Source organism: Nothobranchius furzeri, chromosome 17 (assembly GCF_043380555.1).
Source record: "Nothobranchius furzeri strain GRZ-AD chromosome 17, NfurGRZ-RIMD1, whole genome shotgun sequence".
NCBI classification, from domain to species: domain Eukaryota; kingdom Metazoa; phylum Chordata; class Actinopteri; order Cyprinodontiformes; family Nothobranchiidae; genus Nothobranchius; species Nothobranchius furzeri.
The window spans coordinates 26,056,062-26,069,400 of record NC_091757.1 but is presented as its reverse complement, the minus strand read 5'-3'; the positions used below and the strand labels follow the sequence as shown (position 1 = coordinate 26,069,400).

Sequence of the window (13,339 nt, the reverse complement as noted above, 5' to 3'; positions counted from 1 at the left end):
TCAGAGTGCCTGTGCTCGGCTTCTGACAAAGTCCTCCAAACACACCCACATCACCCCGCTTCTCCTCCAGCTTCACTGGCTGCCAGTCAACTTCAGGGTTCATTTCAAGATCCTGGTTCTGGTCTTTAGAGCCTTACATGGACAAGCACCATCTTACATTGGTGATCTTCTTAGTCCCTACACCCCCAGCAGGTCCCTGAGGTCCAGTGATCAAAGCCTACTGGTTGTGCAGCACCAGGCTAAAGACCAAAGGTGACAGATCATTTGCTGCTGTGGGCCCCAGACTCTGGACCTCTCTCCACCTGAGCCTGAGATCAGTGGACTCAGTGGTCTCCTTCAAAAAGCAGCTGAAGACTCACGTGTTCAAGCTGGCTTTTGTATGACCTTCTTCCCCACTCTGTCTTTATTCTGCTCTCCCCACCTATTCCACCTTCCTCAGGATCCACTGATTTCCCTCTTTCCTATTCACTCTCTCTCTTTCTTAACATTTTTTCTTTTAAATCGCAATTGGTCATTCTTGCTCATTTTAAATATATTTTTAAACATTTTCAAAATGCTTTTTTATATTTTGACATTTTTTATATTTTTTGTTTTTGTGAAGTGCCTCGTGATTTTTATCTTGAGAGGCGCTATAGAAATGATATTTTCCTCTTCTTCTTCTACCTCGCTACAACTGGAGCTACCGCTGTCTGTCATGAGCCGGGATGAGTACTCCTGTTCTCATAACCATCTGTGAGTCTCTTGCCAGGAGAGGGAGTGGCCCAGCTGTTCCTGATCAGCAATCAGCGGGGTGCCTTCCTATTTAAGGTGGATGGTGGACACACTTCGACGCCGGAAGATTGCCTCAGTTTTGGTAGTAACCAGCCACTCGTGAGATCTCTAGTGTTCTTAGGTTAAATGTTATTCGTAGTGTTTGCGCTCATATTGGATTTACCCTTCCTCAGGATTCCTGTCAACCTCCTTGGATTCTGACCTCTACCAGGATTTTGGATCTTCAGCACACGGACCATATCACCACCGCCATAACCCACCTCTCATCTCACCCAGTGCCCCCATCCACCAGGACGCCCCGCTTATCTCCACCTCTGCTCCCTCTCCTGCGCTTCCCCGGCTCTCTACCTCTCCCTCCTCCTGCCAACACAAACACCCACCACAGTAAGTCTGCTGAACACCTCTGCCTGCCTACAAAGGATTGTGACACCAGAACCTTTGCTCACCCGTGTTCTCCCTTCCCCAGACGCTGAACTGATTGTTGCAGTTTCAACCACAGAATTATCTGTGCATCTTAAGTCTCCCCTTATAAATAAATCTTTTTGTTTCATCCATTTTTGGTCAGTGTTGTGTTCTGCATGTCCTGGGTTAGGTACCTTCCCCCAATCATGACAGAATCTTCCGGCCAGAATATTAACCCCGCAGACGCAGCACTGACCAGTTTCTCCCACAGACTTTCACAGCAGGAACAAGTCATACCTCAACTGTGGAACAACTCACCGCAGCCAATGCCCGCTGTCAGCATTTGGAGAGTTTAGTTCAACAGATCCATGATCGGCTTCCCCAACAGCCTTCTCCAGCAGAATCCCAACCTTCCATTCCGCTTGCCTCCGCTGCACCTGGATCCGCGCATATGGAGATGAATCATTTCCGCCTGGCTTCCTCTCCACCTGCAGTCACGTATAGTGGTGAGTTCGAGGACTGTCGGAGTTTTCTGTTACAATGCCGTTTGGCGTTTGAGCGCTCACCAGGAGCTTTTACGTTGGACTCCGTTAAGATCTCTTATGTGATTGGACTTCTAAGAGGCAGAGCTTTAAGATGGGCTGAGGCCAAGAGCCACAATGACTCTTTCCTTACCGGCTCATATGCTGATTTTCTATCTGAGTTTACCCTGACTTTTGGTGTTACTGAATCCTTAGCGGACACCAGGAAGCAGCTCTGGTCCTTCTCTCAGGGGCGCAGATCCGTAGCTGAGATGTCAGTTGAGTTCCGAACCCTTGCAGCCAGAACTTCCTGGAACGAGGACGCTTTGATTGCGGCTTTTACTGAGGCCTTGAATGATCGTGTCCGCGATCAACTTGCTCTTTGTCCCGAGCCTCGCTCCCTAGATGAGCTGATACGTCTGGCCATTTCTATAGACCGCCGTCACCAGGAATTAAGACGACCCAGCGCCCGTTACAATGAATCCCAGTTTTCTGACCGCTCCAGACAGGCTGCTCAGCGATCGCCTCCTGAGAGCCACGCCCCCGAGGAGCCAATGCAGATGGGAAGGAACAGACTGACACAAGAGGAGCGGCAACACCGGTTAAGGTCAGGTCTCTGCATGTACTGTGGTGAGCCAGGTCATTTTGCTAGAAGCTGTCCGCAGTTAAAAGGCAGAGTCCACCCGTAAACAGGGGACTACTGGTGGGCGGTAATTCTAGTTCTGCAGTTCCCCGTTTTACCCTTCCTTGTTCTATCATGGTCGATTCTAAACAGATCCAGCTGGAGGCTCTTGTGGACTCTGGATGTGAGCGCTCCCTGCTGGATGCTGGGTTGGTGAAGAGGTGGAACATACCCACCATCCCGCTGAACCCTCCGCTCTCCGTCACATCTCTGGATGAACGTTATCTGTCCTCAATCACTCACAAGACGCTTCCTCTTCATCTCCAGGTATCAGGAAACCATACCGAGCAAATTGAGTTTTTGTGTTTCCTTCTCCCCAGTCCCTTGTGGTTCTCGGTCATTCCTGGCTAGAACTACATAACCCCCAACTGGACTGGAGCAGGAACCAAATCACGGGCTGGAGCCCCAACTGCTCGCAGAACTGTCTGCGTTCTGTATCCCCTTCCCCGCGCTGCCACCCAACGCCCTTGGAGGAGGAGATTGATCTGTCTGCCGTTCCCCCAGCATATCACGATCTCAGGCAAGTGTTCAGTAAGACTCGAGCTTCGGCTCTGCCACCTCACCGTCCATTTGACTGTTCGATTGACCTTTTGCCCGGAGCTCCTTTACCCTCTAGCCGGCTGTACCAGCTTTCGAAGCCTGAGAGGGAGAGCATGGAGACTTATATTCAGGATGCCTTGTCTGCTGGCACAATCCGTCCTTCTACGTCACCTCTGGGAGCCGGGTTTTTCTTTGTGCCCAAGAAGGATGGAACTTTAAGGCCCTGCATCGATTACAGAGGACTGAATCAGATTTCTGTGAAAAACAAGTATCCTTTACCTCTGCTGTCATCAACCTTCGAGCCCATCCAGGACTCGGTGATCTTTACCAGGTTGGACCTCAGAAACGCATACCATTTAGTGCGTATCCGTCAGGGTGATGAGTGGAAAACAGCTTTTAAGACACCCATGGGACATTTTGAATATTTAGTTATGCCATTTGGACTGACCAATGCACCCGCTGTTTTTCAGACTCTTGTAAACACTGTTTTGGGTGATTATTTAAATAAGTTTGTCACTGTCTACCTAGACGACATCCTTATTTTTTCCAGGACTGAGACTGAGCACGTTCAGCATGTTAGAGCGGTTCTGCAGCGGCTGCTGGAGAACCGTTTGTACGTGAAGGCGGAGAAGTGCGAGTTCCATGTTCCAACGGTAAAGTTCCTGGGTTTTGTGATCGAGTGTGGAAAGCTCAAGGCAGACCCAGAGAAGGTACGGGCAGTTCTGGAGTGGCCCACACCCACTTCCAGAAAACAGTTGCAGAGGTTTTTAGGCTTTGCTAACTTTTACCGAAGGTTCATAAGGAACTATAGTCAGACTGCCGCTCCTCTCACCTCTGTTAAGAGACCTTTTGTTTGGTCCTCCGAAGCGGATGCCGCTTTTCAGGCGCTAAAGAGATGCTTCACTGAAGCCCCAGTGCTCCACAGACCAGATCCCCAACTGCAATTCACCCTTGAGGTGGATGCCTCTGACACTGGGGTGGGGGCAGTCCTGTCGCAGGTTGCTCCATCTGACCACCGCTTGCATCCCTGCGCATTCTTCTCACGCCGTCTCACGCCGGCTGAGAGCAGATATGATGTTGGAGACCGGGAGTTACTGGCGGTCAAGCTGGCTATCGAAGAGTGGAGACACTGGTTGGAGGGAGCGGAGAAGCCATTTGTCATTTGGACTGACCACAAGAACCTTGTGTACCTGCGGGAGGCAAAGAGACTCAACCCCCGACAGTATCGGTGGTCCCTCTTTTTCTCTCGGTTTAACTTTATGATTTCTTTTCGACCAGGGCACAAGAACTCTAAACCCGATGCCCTTTCTCAGCAGTTCGCGCCCGATCAGGAGACTGAACCCGCCACCATCCTGCCTCCTGAGTGTGTCGTTGGTGGAGTGACTTGGGAGATCAGGGACCAAGTGCTTCAGGCCCAACGAACTGACCCTGACCCTGGAAATGGACCCCCGAACAGACTGTGCCGCAGGGCATGCGGGGCAAGGTGATCCATTGGGGTCATACGGGGTGGTTCGCCATTCATCCCGGTGTAGGACGCACAGTGGCGCTCCTGCGGAGAACTTTTTGGTGGCCTACATTATACCAGGACGTTAAAAGTTATGTGTCTGCTTGTCACATTTGTGCTCAACAGAAGGGGGATAACAGAACGCCTGCAGGTCTTTTAAATCCCCTACCCACACTCTCACGGCCGTGGTCTCACATAGCACTGGACTTTGTTTGTGGTTTACCTGTCTCTCATGGTTTTAACACTATTCTCACTGTTGTAGATAGGTTTTCAAAGGCATGTCACCTCGTTGCGTTAAAGTCTCTTCCCTCTGCTGCTGTTACCGCACAGTTACTGGTAAAACATGTGTTTCGCCTCCACGGCATTCCGGAGGAGATTTTGTCAGACCGAGGTCCCCAGTTCGTGGCACGGGTCTGGAAAGACTCTGCTGAGACTCTGGGGGCTCGTGTCGCGCTCACATCTGGCCACCATCCACAGACTAACGGCCAGTGTGAGCGCATGAATCAAGAACTGGGGGCAATGCTTCGCTGTGTGTGCTCTACCCATCCTGCTACCTGGAGCTCTCATCTCGCCTGGGTGGAGTACGCGCATAACAGCCACACATCCACAGCCACAGGTCAGTCACCATTTGAGGCATCTTTAGGGTACCAGCCCTCTCTGTTTCCTCTGCAGTCTTCCACAGCCATTTCAGTGCCGCAGTTCCTCAGGGGTGCCAGACGTGCATGGGTTTCTACCCGGGCAGCGCTGGGACGGACGGCGAGCAGGAATAAGCAGCTGGCTGATCGCAGGCGACGACCAGCGCCTGCTTACTCCCCAGGTCAACGGGTTTGGCTGTCCTCCAAAGACATTCCCCTGAAGGCAGCCAACCGCAAGCTCACCCCTCGGTTTCTGGGACCATTTGAGATACTGGATGTACCAACCCCTTCCACCGTGCGCCTGGACCTTCCACAGACTCTAAAGGTACATCCAGTATTTCATGTTTCGTTGGTGAAACCTCTAGGCTCCAGTCCGCTGTGTCCGGTTCCTGCACCTCCCCCGCCGGCTAGGCTCTACAAGGGAGGTTTGGTGTACACGGTCAACCGGATTCTGGACTCTCGGCCCCGTGGGCGGGGCATGCAGTATCTGGTTGACTGGGAGGGATATGGACCAGAGGAACGTTCGTGGGTTCCTCGCTCCTTCATCGAAGACCCTTCCCTCATCCGGGAGTATGAAGAATCTGTTAGGACGCCGGGGGGCGTCCGTTGAGGGGGGGGGGGGGGGTACTGTCATGAGCCGGGGTGAGTACTCCTGTTCTCATAACCATCTGTGAGTCTCTTGCCAGGAGAGGGAGTGGCCCAGCTGTTCCTAATCAGCAATCAGCGGGGTGCCTTCCTATTTAAGGTGGATGGTGGACACACTTCGACGCCGGAAGATTGCCTCAGTTTTGGTAGTAACCAGCCACTCGTGAGATCTCTAGTGTTCTTAGGTTAAATGTTATTCGTAGTGTTTGCGCTCATATTGGATTTACCCTTCCTCAGGATTCCTGTCAACCTCCTTGGATTCTGACCTCTACCAGGATTTTGGATCTTCAGCACACGGACCATATCACCACCGCCATAACCCACCTCTCATCTCACCCAGTGCCCCCATCCACCAGGACGCCCCGCTTATCTCCACCTCTGCTCCCTCTCCTGCGCTTCCCCGGCTCTCTACCTCTCCCTCCTCCTGCCAACACAAACACCCACCACAGTAAGTCTGCTGAACACCTCTGCCTGCCTACAAAGGATTGTGACACCAGAACCTTTGCTCACCCGTGTTCTCCCTTCCCCAGACGCTGAACTGATTGTTGCAGTTTCAACCACAGAATTATCTGTGCATCTTAAGTCTCCCCTTATAAATAAATCTTTTTGTTTCATCCATTTTTGGTCAGTGTTGTGTTCTGCATGTCCTGGGATAGGTACCTTCCCCCAATCATGACACTGCCGAACACCAGCGACCTGAAGCTCACATGGAGTTTGTGTGGAGGTTTGCGGCGCTTTTTCATGAAAACTATCTTTCTGTGAATAAAAAAGTATTAAATCATTAAGTTTATAAGTTATTTCCTTAATGAAAATATATTTTGCTTTGAGTAAGTTCAGTATTTTCAACCGTATTTCCCGGACTATAAGCCACTCTGGAGCATAAGTCGCACTAGCCATAAAAAGTATAATGAAAAAAAAAAAAAACACATATGAGTCGCACTGGACTATTAAATCGCATTTTGGGGGGAAATTTTATTATTTTTCTTACAAAATCTGAGACCAAGCATTTCACATTGCAAGACAAGTACCGGTAACAATAACAGAATAAACAACGCGGGGGCAGCAGCGCGCCACGGTCTCCAGCAGAGGATGGCGGTGTTTGAAACCCTCCCAGTGGGACAGGGGAGCTCATTCCTTGGTCGAAGCCGGGCTGCAGGAGCGCACCACAGGCTGCAGCAGGTGCTGGCGGGGCAGAGGAGCTGAAACCTGGGCCGGATCCAGTGTGCAACTGTGGCTGTGTGGTTTTTATTCCCAGCGGGGCAGGGGAGCTGATTCCTGGTCCAGAGCCGGCCCGCAGCAGCGCGGTGTAGCCTACATATTTTGTTATATAAGTCGCTCTGTAGTAGCTGGACCGGCCAGACTATGAAAAAAGTGCCATTTATAGTCCGAAAAATACGGTAGTTATTAGTATTTGAGATAAATTAGCAGGCTAAATACATTTCATATATTTCTAAAACTTAATGCTTGTTTGTATCTTGTACAGCCAAGTAGCCTTTATTCTGGACTCAGTACAATTCACCAAAAATAAAGAGACATTATACAGATGAAGTAAGCACAAGATAACTTACTGGAAGACACAGAATTATTATCATGAGAACCAGAACAAGAGAGCCTGATAACAGTCGTGAAAATAATAATTAAAAAGTATGTGTAATAGAAATAAAAAATATATTAGAATTGGTGTAACTCACTGTGATCCAAACAATAAATCAGCCATAGCTGATTAGCAATGAAGAAATGAGGTCTGGGAGTTTTTAAGTTTTATTCTTTTATTACATTTTTTTCTTAGATCTGTTTAAAGGTCACCATGGCAGCCTGTGTGTCTCCAACATCAGCTACACAAAGCTGCAAGTGTAAGTTCCAAATACCTGTCTTGACCACTTCATGAATGGTTTTGTACTTAAAACAGCCAGGCCAAACCTGTTATTTTTTTCTCCATAGCCATTTGGATCATTGGAGACAGCTACGTGAGGCGTGGTGCCCAGAGAGCTGCAGAGACCCTCGGAGACAGCCTTGGCCTCCCTGACATCTGTGTCTCCTGGTTCAGTTGGGGCGGACTGAGGTGGAAAGACCTTCTCCCCTTCTTTTTCCACTCCCTTCATGGAAGAGCAGCTCCTGATGTCCTTCTCATCTACTGTGGCGGCAATGACATGGGGGTGGTCAGCAGTGTGAAGCTGGTCAACATGATGGAGGACCTGCACCGGCTTCACCTTCTCCACCCTCATATGATGATCATCATGTCTTCCATCACCCAAAGGTGTAGCTGGAGGGCAGGTGTAAAACCTGCTAAAATTGAGAAGGCAAGGAGGTTTGTTAACAGTGTTATGGCTACATTTATTTCTAGTTTAAATGGTGCAGTTGTTGTGCATCTGCACATCAGACATGACAGTCCAGGGATATTTTTGTCAGACAGAGTTCATTTCACAAATAGGGGAAATGATATTTTTTTAACTAATTTTGCCGATTGTCTTTGGCCAGCTCCAAAAGCAGTGAAAGACTTCCAGGTGGGAGTATCGCCGCTTTTGAATGTTGCCTTTAGGACAGGTTTATTTTCAGGCAAACAGGATAAACACATCCCTGACTGTTATAGCTAATGTGTTGTTGATATAATGTATCTATAGCCATAACACTGTTGACAACTCTGTTCTTCCTTCACAACCCAATGTTCCACAGACTCTGCAGCTCTCTAGGCTCCTTTTATTATTTTAAGTTTTTTTTAAATGTACCGACACTTTGTGTCCTGTTGTTTTATAAAATCTTATGTAAAAAAATAAATGTGTTTGTTCAATTACTGGAATTTCTTTGGTTAAGACAAAAAAGGAAGGAAGAATCATTTATGCCAAGTTTTTTCTACAACAGGCCCATTTTAAGTCCAACAGTTTCTTAGGAGCCAATTGCAATAACTTTACTTGGTTTAAAAATCTTACTAAAATAAACCTTAGAGGCTGTCGTATTGCAAAACTCAATCATACTTGTTATGTAAATATTAGCTTTGTAGATATTTATAGATATTTTTTACAGATAGATATTTGTGTGCAAACCCCCCCCCCCCCCCCCCTAAACTTAAATAATTTGTCATTATTGAAAAACAACAAAATACAGGTATACAGAAAGTGTGGGAAAATGATAATGTGAAAGTATTGCTCTTTAAATGTTATACTATTTATCTTTAAACAGAAAAACTCTAAAATCGTGTACCTGACACCTTCTTAGGCTGAATGTGGCCCCTGAACCAGAATGAGCTTGACACCTGTGGTTTAAACCCTAAAGCTCAAACTGAGACTGGAGCACTCTTTTCTCATACCCAGAACTCTCTACTGGTACCCAAAATCACTATTCACTCAGACCCTGCGCACCTCTCCATCTGTATTGATGTTGAACATCCCAAATTCTGCTTGAACCTCATATCTCTCACGATCTGATCGGACCTCGAATGTCCTACCCTCCGTTTGGACCTCTAAACTAGGGTGACCTGTGTCCCAGTTTACCCGGGACAGTCCCGATTTTGAGCCATTTGTCCTGTGTCCCCAAAGATTTTTACAAACCAGTTATGTTGTCCCGATTTCACCCAGCCTTGGTCCCAAGTGTCCCGATTTTGAACAAATTGCTCAAAGTTCACAGAACTAATTGTCACTGGGTTGTTTGTATGTCAATCAGAAAGTTGTCATAGTGATATTAGCTCAACTTTATGTCACATGTCTGTGTAACTTAATGCTCATTGGTTGATGCCAACGCCGTTGACGCGAGACAGCTCCTAAGTCCTGCGTAAAGACGATTCACCAAGTCACTCATTGTTCAATATGCCTAAAAGACGGTCAAGACTAACAAAAGAGCTACTGGAACCACACAGCTTTCTCAGGAAGGTGCGTTTTGCGTCTTACGTAAGTGTGAATTCTCCGTTGCTCATGGTGGAAACGCGGACGTGCAGAACCATGTTAAAACTAGCAAACATAAGCGGTGGTAACAGGCGGGAAGTTCGGTTAGCATGTTTTTTAGTGCTACTGCTGCTGGAGACAAAGACCTTAACCACGCTGCTCAGGAAGCAACATTTGCCTACCACCTTGTTAAGCACAATCACAACTTTCGTTCAATGGACTGTACTGCTGGACTACTTCGAAAATGTTATGACCAGCATTTTACGAGTGCTCGGACCAAAGCTGAGGCAGTGGTGACAAGTGTAATTGCCCCGCATGCTATAGATTTGCTAAAAGAAGACACTATGGATACTACTCTGGTCTCTGCCACAGTTGACACATCAAACCACAAGGCAGTGAAGCTTGTTCCTGTTGTTGTGCGCTACTTCAAAATAACCGAGGGGGTCAGAGTGAAGATACTCGACTTTACATCGCTACCAGGTGAGACCTCAACCCTGCTGTGTGATGAGGTTTACAGGTGCCTATCTGCATTCGGTTTGGTGGATAAAGCGGTCAGCTTTTGTGCAGACAACACCAATACAAACTTTGGAGGAAAAGCAAGACGAGGACAAAACAATGTTTTTCATAAACTTGATCAGGCCACCCCCAACAGTCTGGTTGGTGTAGGATGTGCAGCGCACATAGTGCACAGTGCAGTTCAGTCTGCAGCAGACACACTCCCCTGTGACATTGAGAACATTGTTCTCAAGGTTTTTGGATATTTTCACATCTACACTGTCCGAACTGAGGAGCTGAAAGACTTCTGTTCATTTGTTGATGTTGAACATGCCACTCTCCTTGGGACCAGCAGAACCCATTGGCTCTCACTGGGACCTGCAGTTGAGGGTTCTGAAGCTTTATCCAGCACTTCAGTCCTACTTCAGGTCTCAGGAAAAAGCACCAAATTCAATCATCAAGTTCCTAGAAAACCAAGTGTGTGAGGCCTGGTTGTGGTTTACACACATTACAACCAACTGTCACTGTTCAATGACACCATCAAAAAGATGGAGAAAGAGAAGAGTACAGCTGTCCACGCTGCACAGCACCTGTGTGACAGGAGAAACTTTTGGAGAGGAAGGCCGCCCTCTTCATGGGATTAAAGGTGAGTTTAAACATATTCAAATTAAAAGTAATGTAAAAACAAGGCTCTTATATTAATACTTCTTGAATTATTATTGGTGTTTTTTCAGGTGAAGAGCATTCTGGCTACCCAAGAGCGCCCTCAAGTGGAGGTGTTTAAGCAAAGCGTCCACACCTTCTATGAAGGTTGCATCTCATATCTGCAGGAGTGGAGCTCCTCATTTACTGACATGAAGTGCTTCTCTTGGACCCTGCTCGAAGATCCACCAGGTTTGGATGAGGTTGAGAGCTCCCTGAGGTGTGTCTCCTCAAAGCTGCCAAACTTTCACATCAATGAAATGGAGCTCTTTGACGAAGTTACTTCTGTCAAAACTTACACATCTGACAAGATTGGACTGTGGGACCGAGACATTAAACCAGCAGATGAGCGCTGGGCTGAAATCTTTACACATTTTAAGCATCAGAATGTCCCATTTAAAAATGTAGCCGTCATCTGCCAGTTTGCCATGTGCCTACCTGGCACGAACGCCTCTGTGGAACGCATTTTTTCTCTCATGAACAACACTTGGACCAATGAGAGAAATCGTTTGGGACTGGACACTCTGAAGGCACTGCTCGTTACTCGGGTGAACTTTGATGACTGCTCTGAGTTTCATGCCAGAGTTGTCAACCACAGTCTGCTTAAAAAGATTCACTCAAACATGAAATACTCAAAGAGTTACAGTGACATTAAAGGGAACAATAGGGCTGTTCATTTAGTGCAATATTTTTGTTTCTAAAAAACTTGAAGTCAGTGAAATACTTTTTTTTGTTCACAAAAGGGCTACATTTAATAATGCCAAAACAAATGTGTTTAAAAAATACTGTATTGTTTTTGGAAAACGACTGCACTAAAAATATTAGAAAAACTGTCCTTATTTTGAATATAGATCAAATGTTTCTGTTCTACAATCAAAAGCTGTTATTAAGATCAGTTAAATTCTTTGTTTATCTTTTCACAAAAGGGCTACATTTAATATTGCCCAATGTGTTTCACAAATACAGTCTTATTTTGAAAAAGAAAATAACAAAATGTTGCACTAAAAAAAGAATGTCCTTATTTTTAATAGGATTGTTATAAGTTATAAGTCACCAGCAAGGATTTGTCAGTCTTGAATTTTGTGTAAAACTTTGGTGTCCCAGTTTTCAGTTTTTTAAACCTGGTCACCCTACTCTAAACACCCCATCAGTCTCTTGAACGCCTCAATCTTTATGTGTTCTGAACGTCCCATCCTCCACTCGGACCCTGAACGCATCACCCTAGGGGGTGTGGACCCTGTCCCTCCCTCCTAACGTGAGGCAGTTCGTTAATGAGACCGGGACAGCAGGACAGCAGTCCGAGAGAGGAACCAACCGTTTGGCTTCGGGTCATCACGCAACCGTGACTGTCTGCGGGCTGAGCGGCGCTTCGCGGTGGACCCACTTGGTTCGGGTCCAGCCCATGTCAGAGGATGGAGGTAGAGAAGAGGACGAATGGGTTCGACTACCCGGAGCGAAGCAACGCCAAGTCGGTGAACGGTAAGCGAGCACGCGCCGCGACACCTCCAAGTTTATTGAGCCAGAATCAGACCGGAAGTGCAGAGACAGGTTTGTGTTGGAGAAGTTTCTAAACAGGTGGGTTTAAATCAGGCTCCACGGATGGATCTGGCGCGCGCGTATGTGTGCGTGCGAGCGTGCTTGCTGGAACAGAGGTCGGAATGTTTTTATTTGGAGGTGGTCAGTCAGGCTCATAAGCAGATGAACTTTTGAACTTGGAGAAGCTCTGAAACCTGTTGGTGTTTCCTCGTGTGCTGCTCAGGGTGGAGGACGTGGAGTCCGCCTCCATCATCATCATCGTCATCATCATCAGCTCATGCTCCTTCAGCTCCTCATGGAGGAGGAACTCCTTCGGGGGAATCATGGGAGAATACAACAAAACCATCACATATGTTAGGTTAACCCTAACCCTCTAAAAGTTCACTGATGTGACGAACTTAGCCCAACTAAATGTAAACGTCACTATTTAGATTATTCAAAATAATCCCGTTATGAATCCTAAATAAAAGCTGTGTTCAGAGACTAATTAAAGCTGAAAACAATACTGGAAAAATCTCTGAAGCCTTGACTTTAAATGACAAAACATTCAAACTACCCTAGAATCCTCCTGGACCACGGCTCTAAACCAAACCTGCAGCCAGCAGAGAAAGCTGAGTTGTTTTTGTGGAACTCCAAAGTCAGTTTTTATAGTTTGCCCTCGTGTAAACCTGTCGCTAGGCCTCGCTGATGTTTACCTGGTCTGAGCAGACCTGTGAAGTCTCAGGAAGCAGATGTTCCAGATGTTGAGCTCCAGCTACACCTTGGTCCGACCGGTTCATTGTTCTACTGAAACAAAGGTGGTGGGGAGGTCTGCAGCTTCCAACCGCATTATAAACATAACCCAATTATCATTGACACACACACACACACACACACACACACACACACACACACACACACACACACACACACACACACACACACACACACACACACACACACACACACACACACACACACACACACACACTACATACTCAGTTCAGTTTGTGTGTCTGTAATTGAACTGAGTGGAAAAAGGAGACAGAAGC

General features: G+C 47.2%; 2 protein-coding genes and 1 long non-coding RNA gene across 11 annotated transcripts in view; all 3 read left to right on the top strand.

The window, feature by feature from the left end:
• The first annotated feature begins 750 nt into the window (after positions 1 to 750).
• LOC139063696 (uncharacterized) lies at positions 751 to 1,325 on the top strand. Its single transcript, XR_011517066.1, has 2 exons — positions 751 to 1,155; positions 1,238 to 1,325. It is a non-coding gene; the product is annotated as an uncharacterized lncRNA (long non-coding RNA).
• An 839-nt stretch (positions 1,326 to 2,164) lies between these two features.
• On the top strand, positions 2,165 to 8,479 carry LOC139063695 (uncharacterized). Of its 6 annotated transcripts, XR_011517064.1 has the most exons (6): positions 5,328 to 5,380; positions 5,742 to 5,846; positions 5,938 to 6,148; positions 6,231 to 6,424; positions 7,490 to 7,553; positions 7,642 to 8,471. XR_011517064.1 is itself a non-coding variant. In XM_070546334.1 (3 exons), the coding sequence occupies exons 2-3, from the start codon at positions 7,508 to 7,510 to the stop codon at positions 8,292 to 8,294; spliced, it is 699 nt and encodes a 232-aa protein (XP_070402435.1). In that variant the 5' UTR covers positions 2,165 to 2,301; positions 7,490 to 7,507; the 3' UTR covers positions 8,295 to 8,479. The 6 variants fall into 6 exon arrangements, 3 of the variants coding, with proteins under 3 accessions (XP_070402435.1, XP_070402434.1, XP_070402436.1); XR_011517065.1 differs by lacking the exon at positions 5,328 to 5,380 and having other exon boundaries at positions 5,672 to 5,846; positions 6,330 to 6,424; positions 7,642 to 8,473; XR_011517063.1 differs by lacking the exon at positions 5,328 to 5,380 and having other exon boundaries at positions 5,672 to 5,846; positions 7,642 to 8,470.
• A 3,540-nt stretch (positions 8,480 to 12,019) lies between these two features.
• The window catches only part of nr6a1a (nuclear receptor subfamily 6, group A, member 1a), a 189,452-nt gene continuing 188,132 nt past the window's right edge, over positions 12,020 to 13,339 (top strand). For 3 of the 4 annotated variants that reach the window (XM_054731176.2, XM_054731175.2, XM_054731173.2), the window contains exon 1: positions 12,021 to 12,251. In XM_054731176.2, coding sequence (XP_054587151.1) covers positions 12,185 to 12,251 — 67 coding nt within the window. In that variant the 5' untranslated portion in view covers positions 12,021 to 12,184. Of the gene's footprint in view, positions 12,252 to 13,339 lie in introns of all 4 variants that reach the window. The other variant, XM_054731174.2, reaches the window with a different exon arrangement.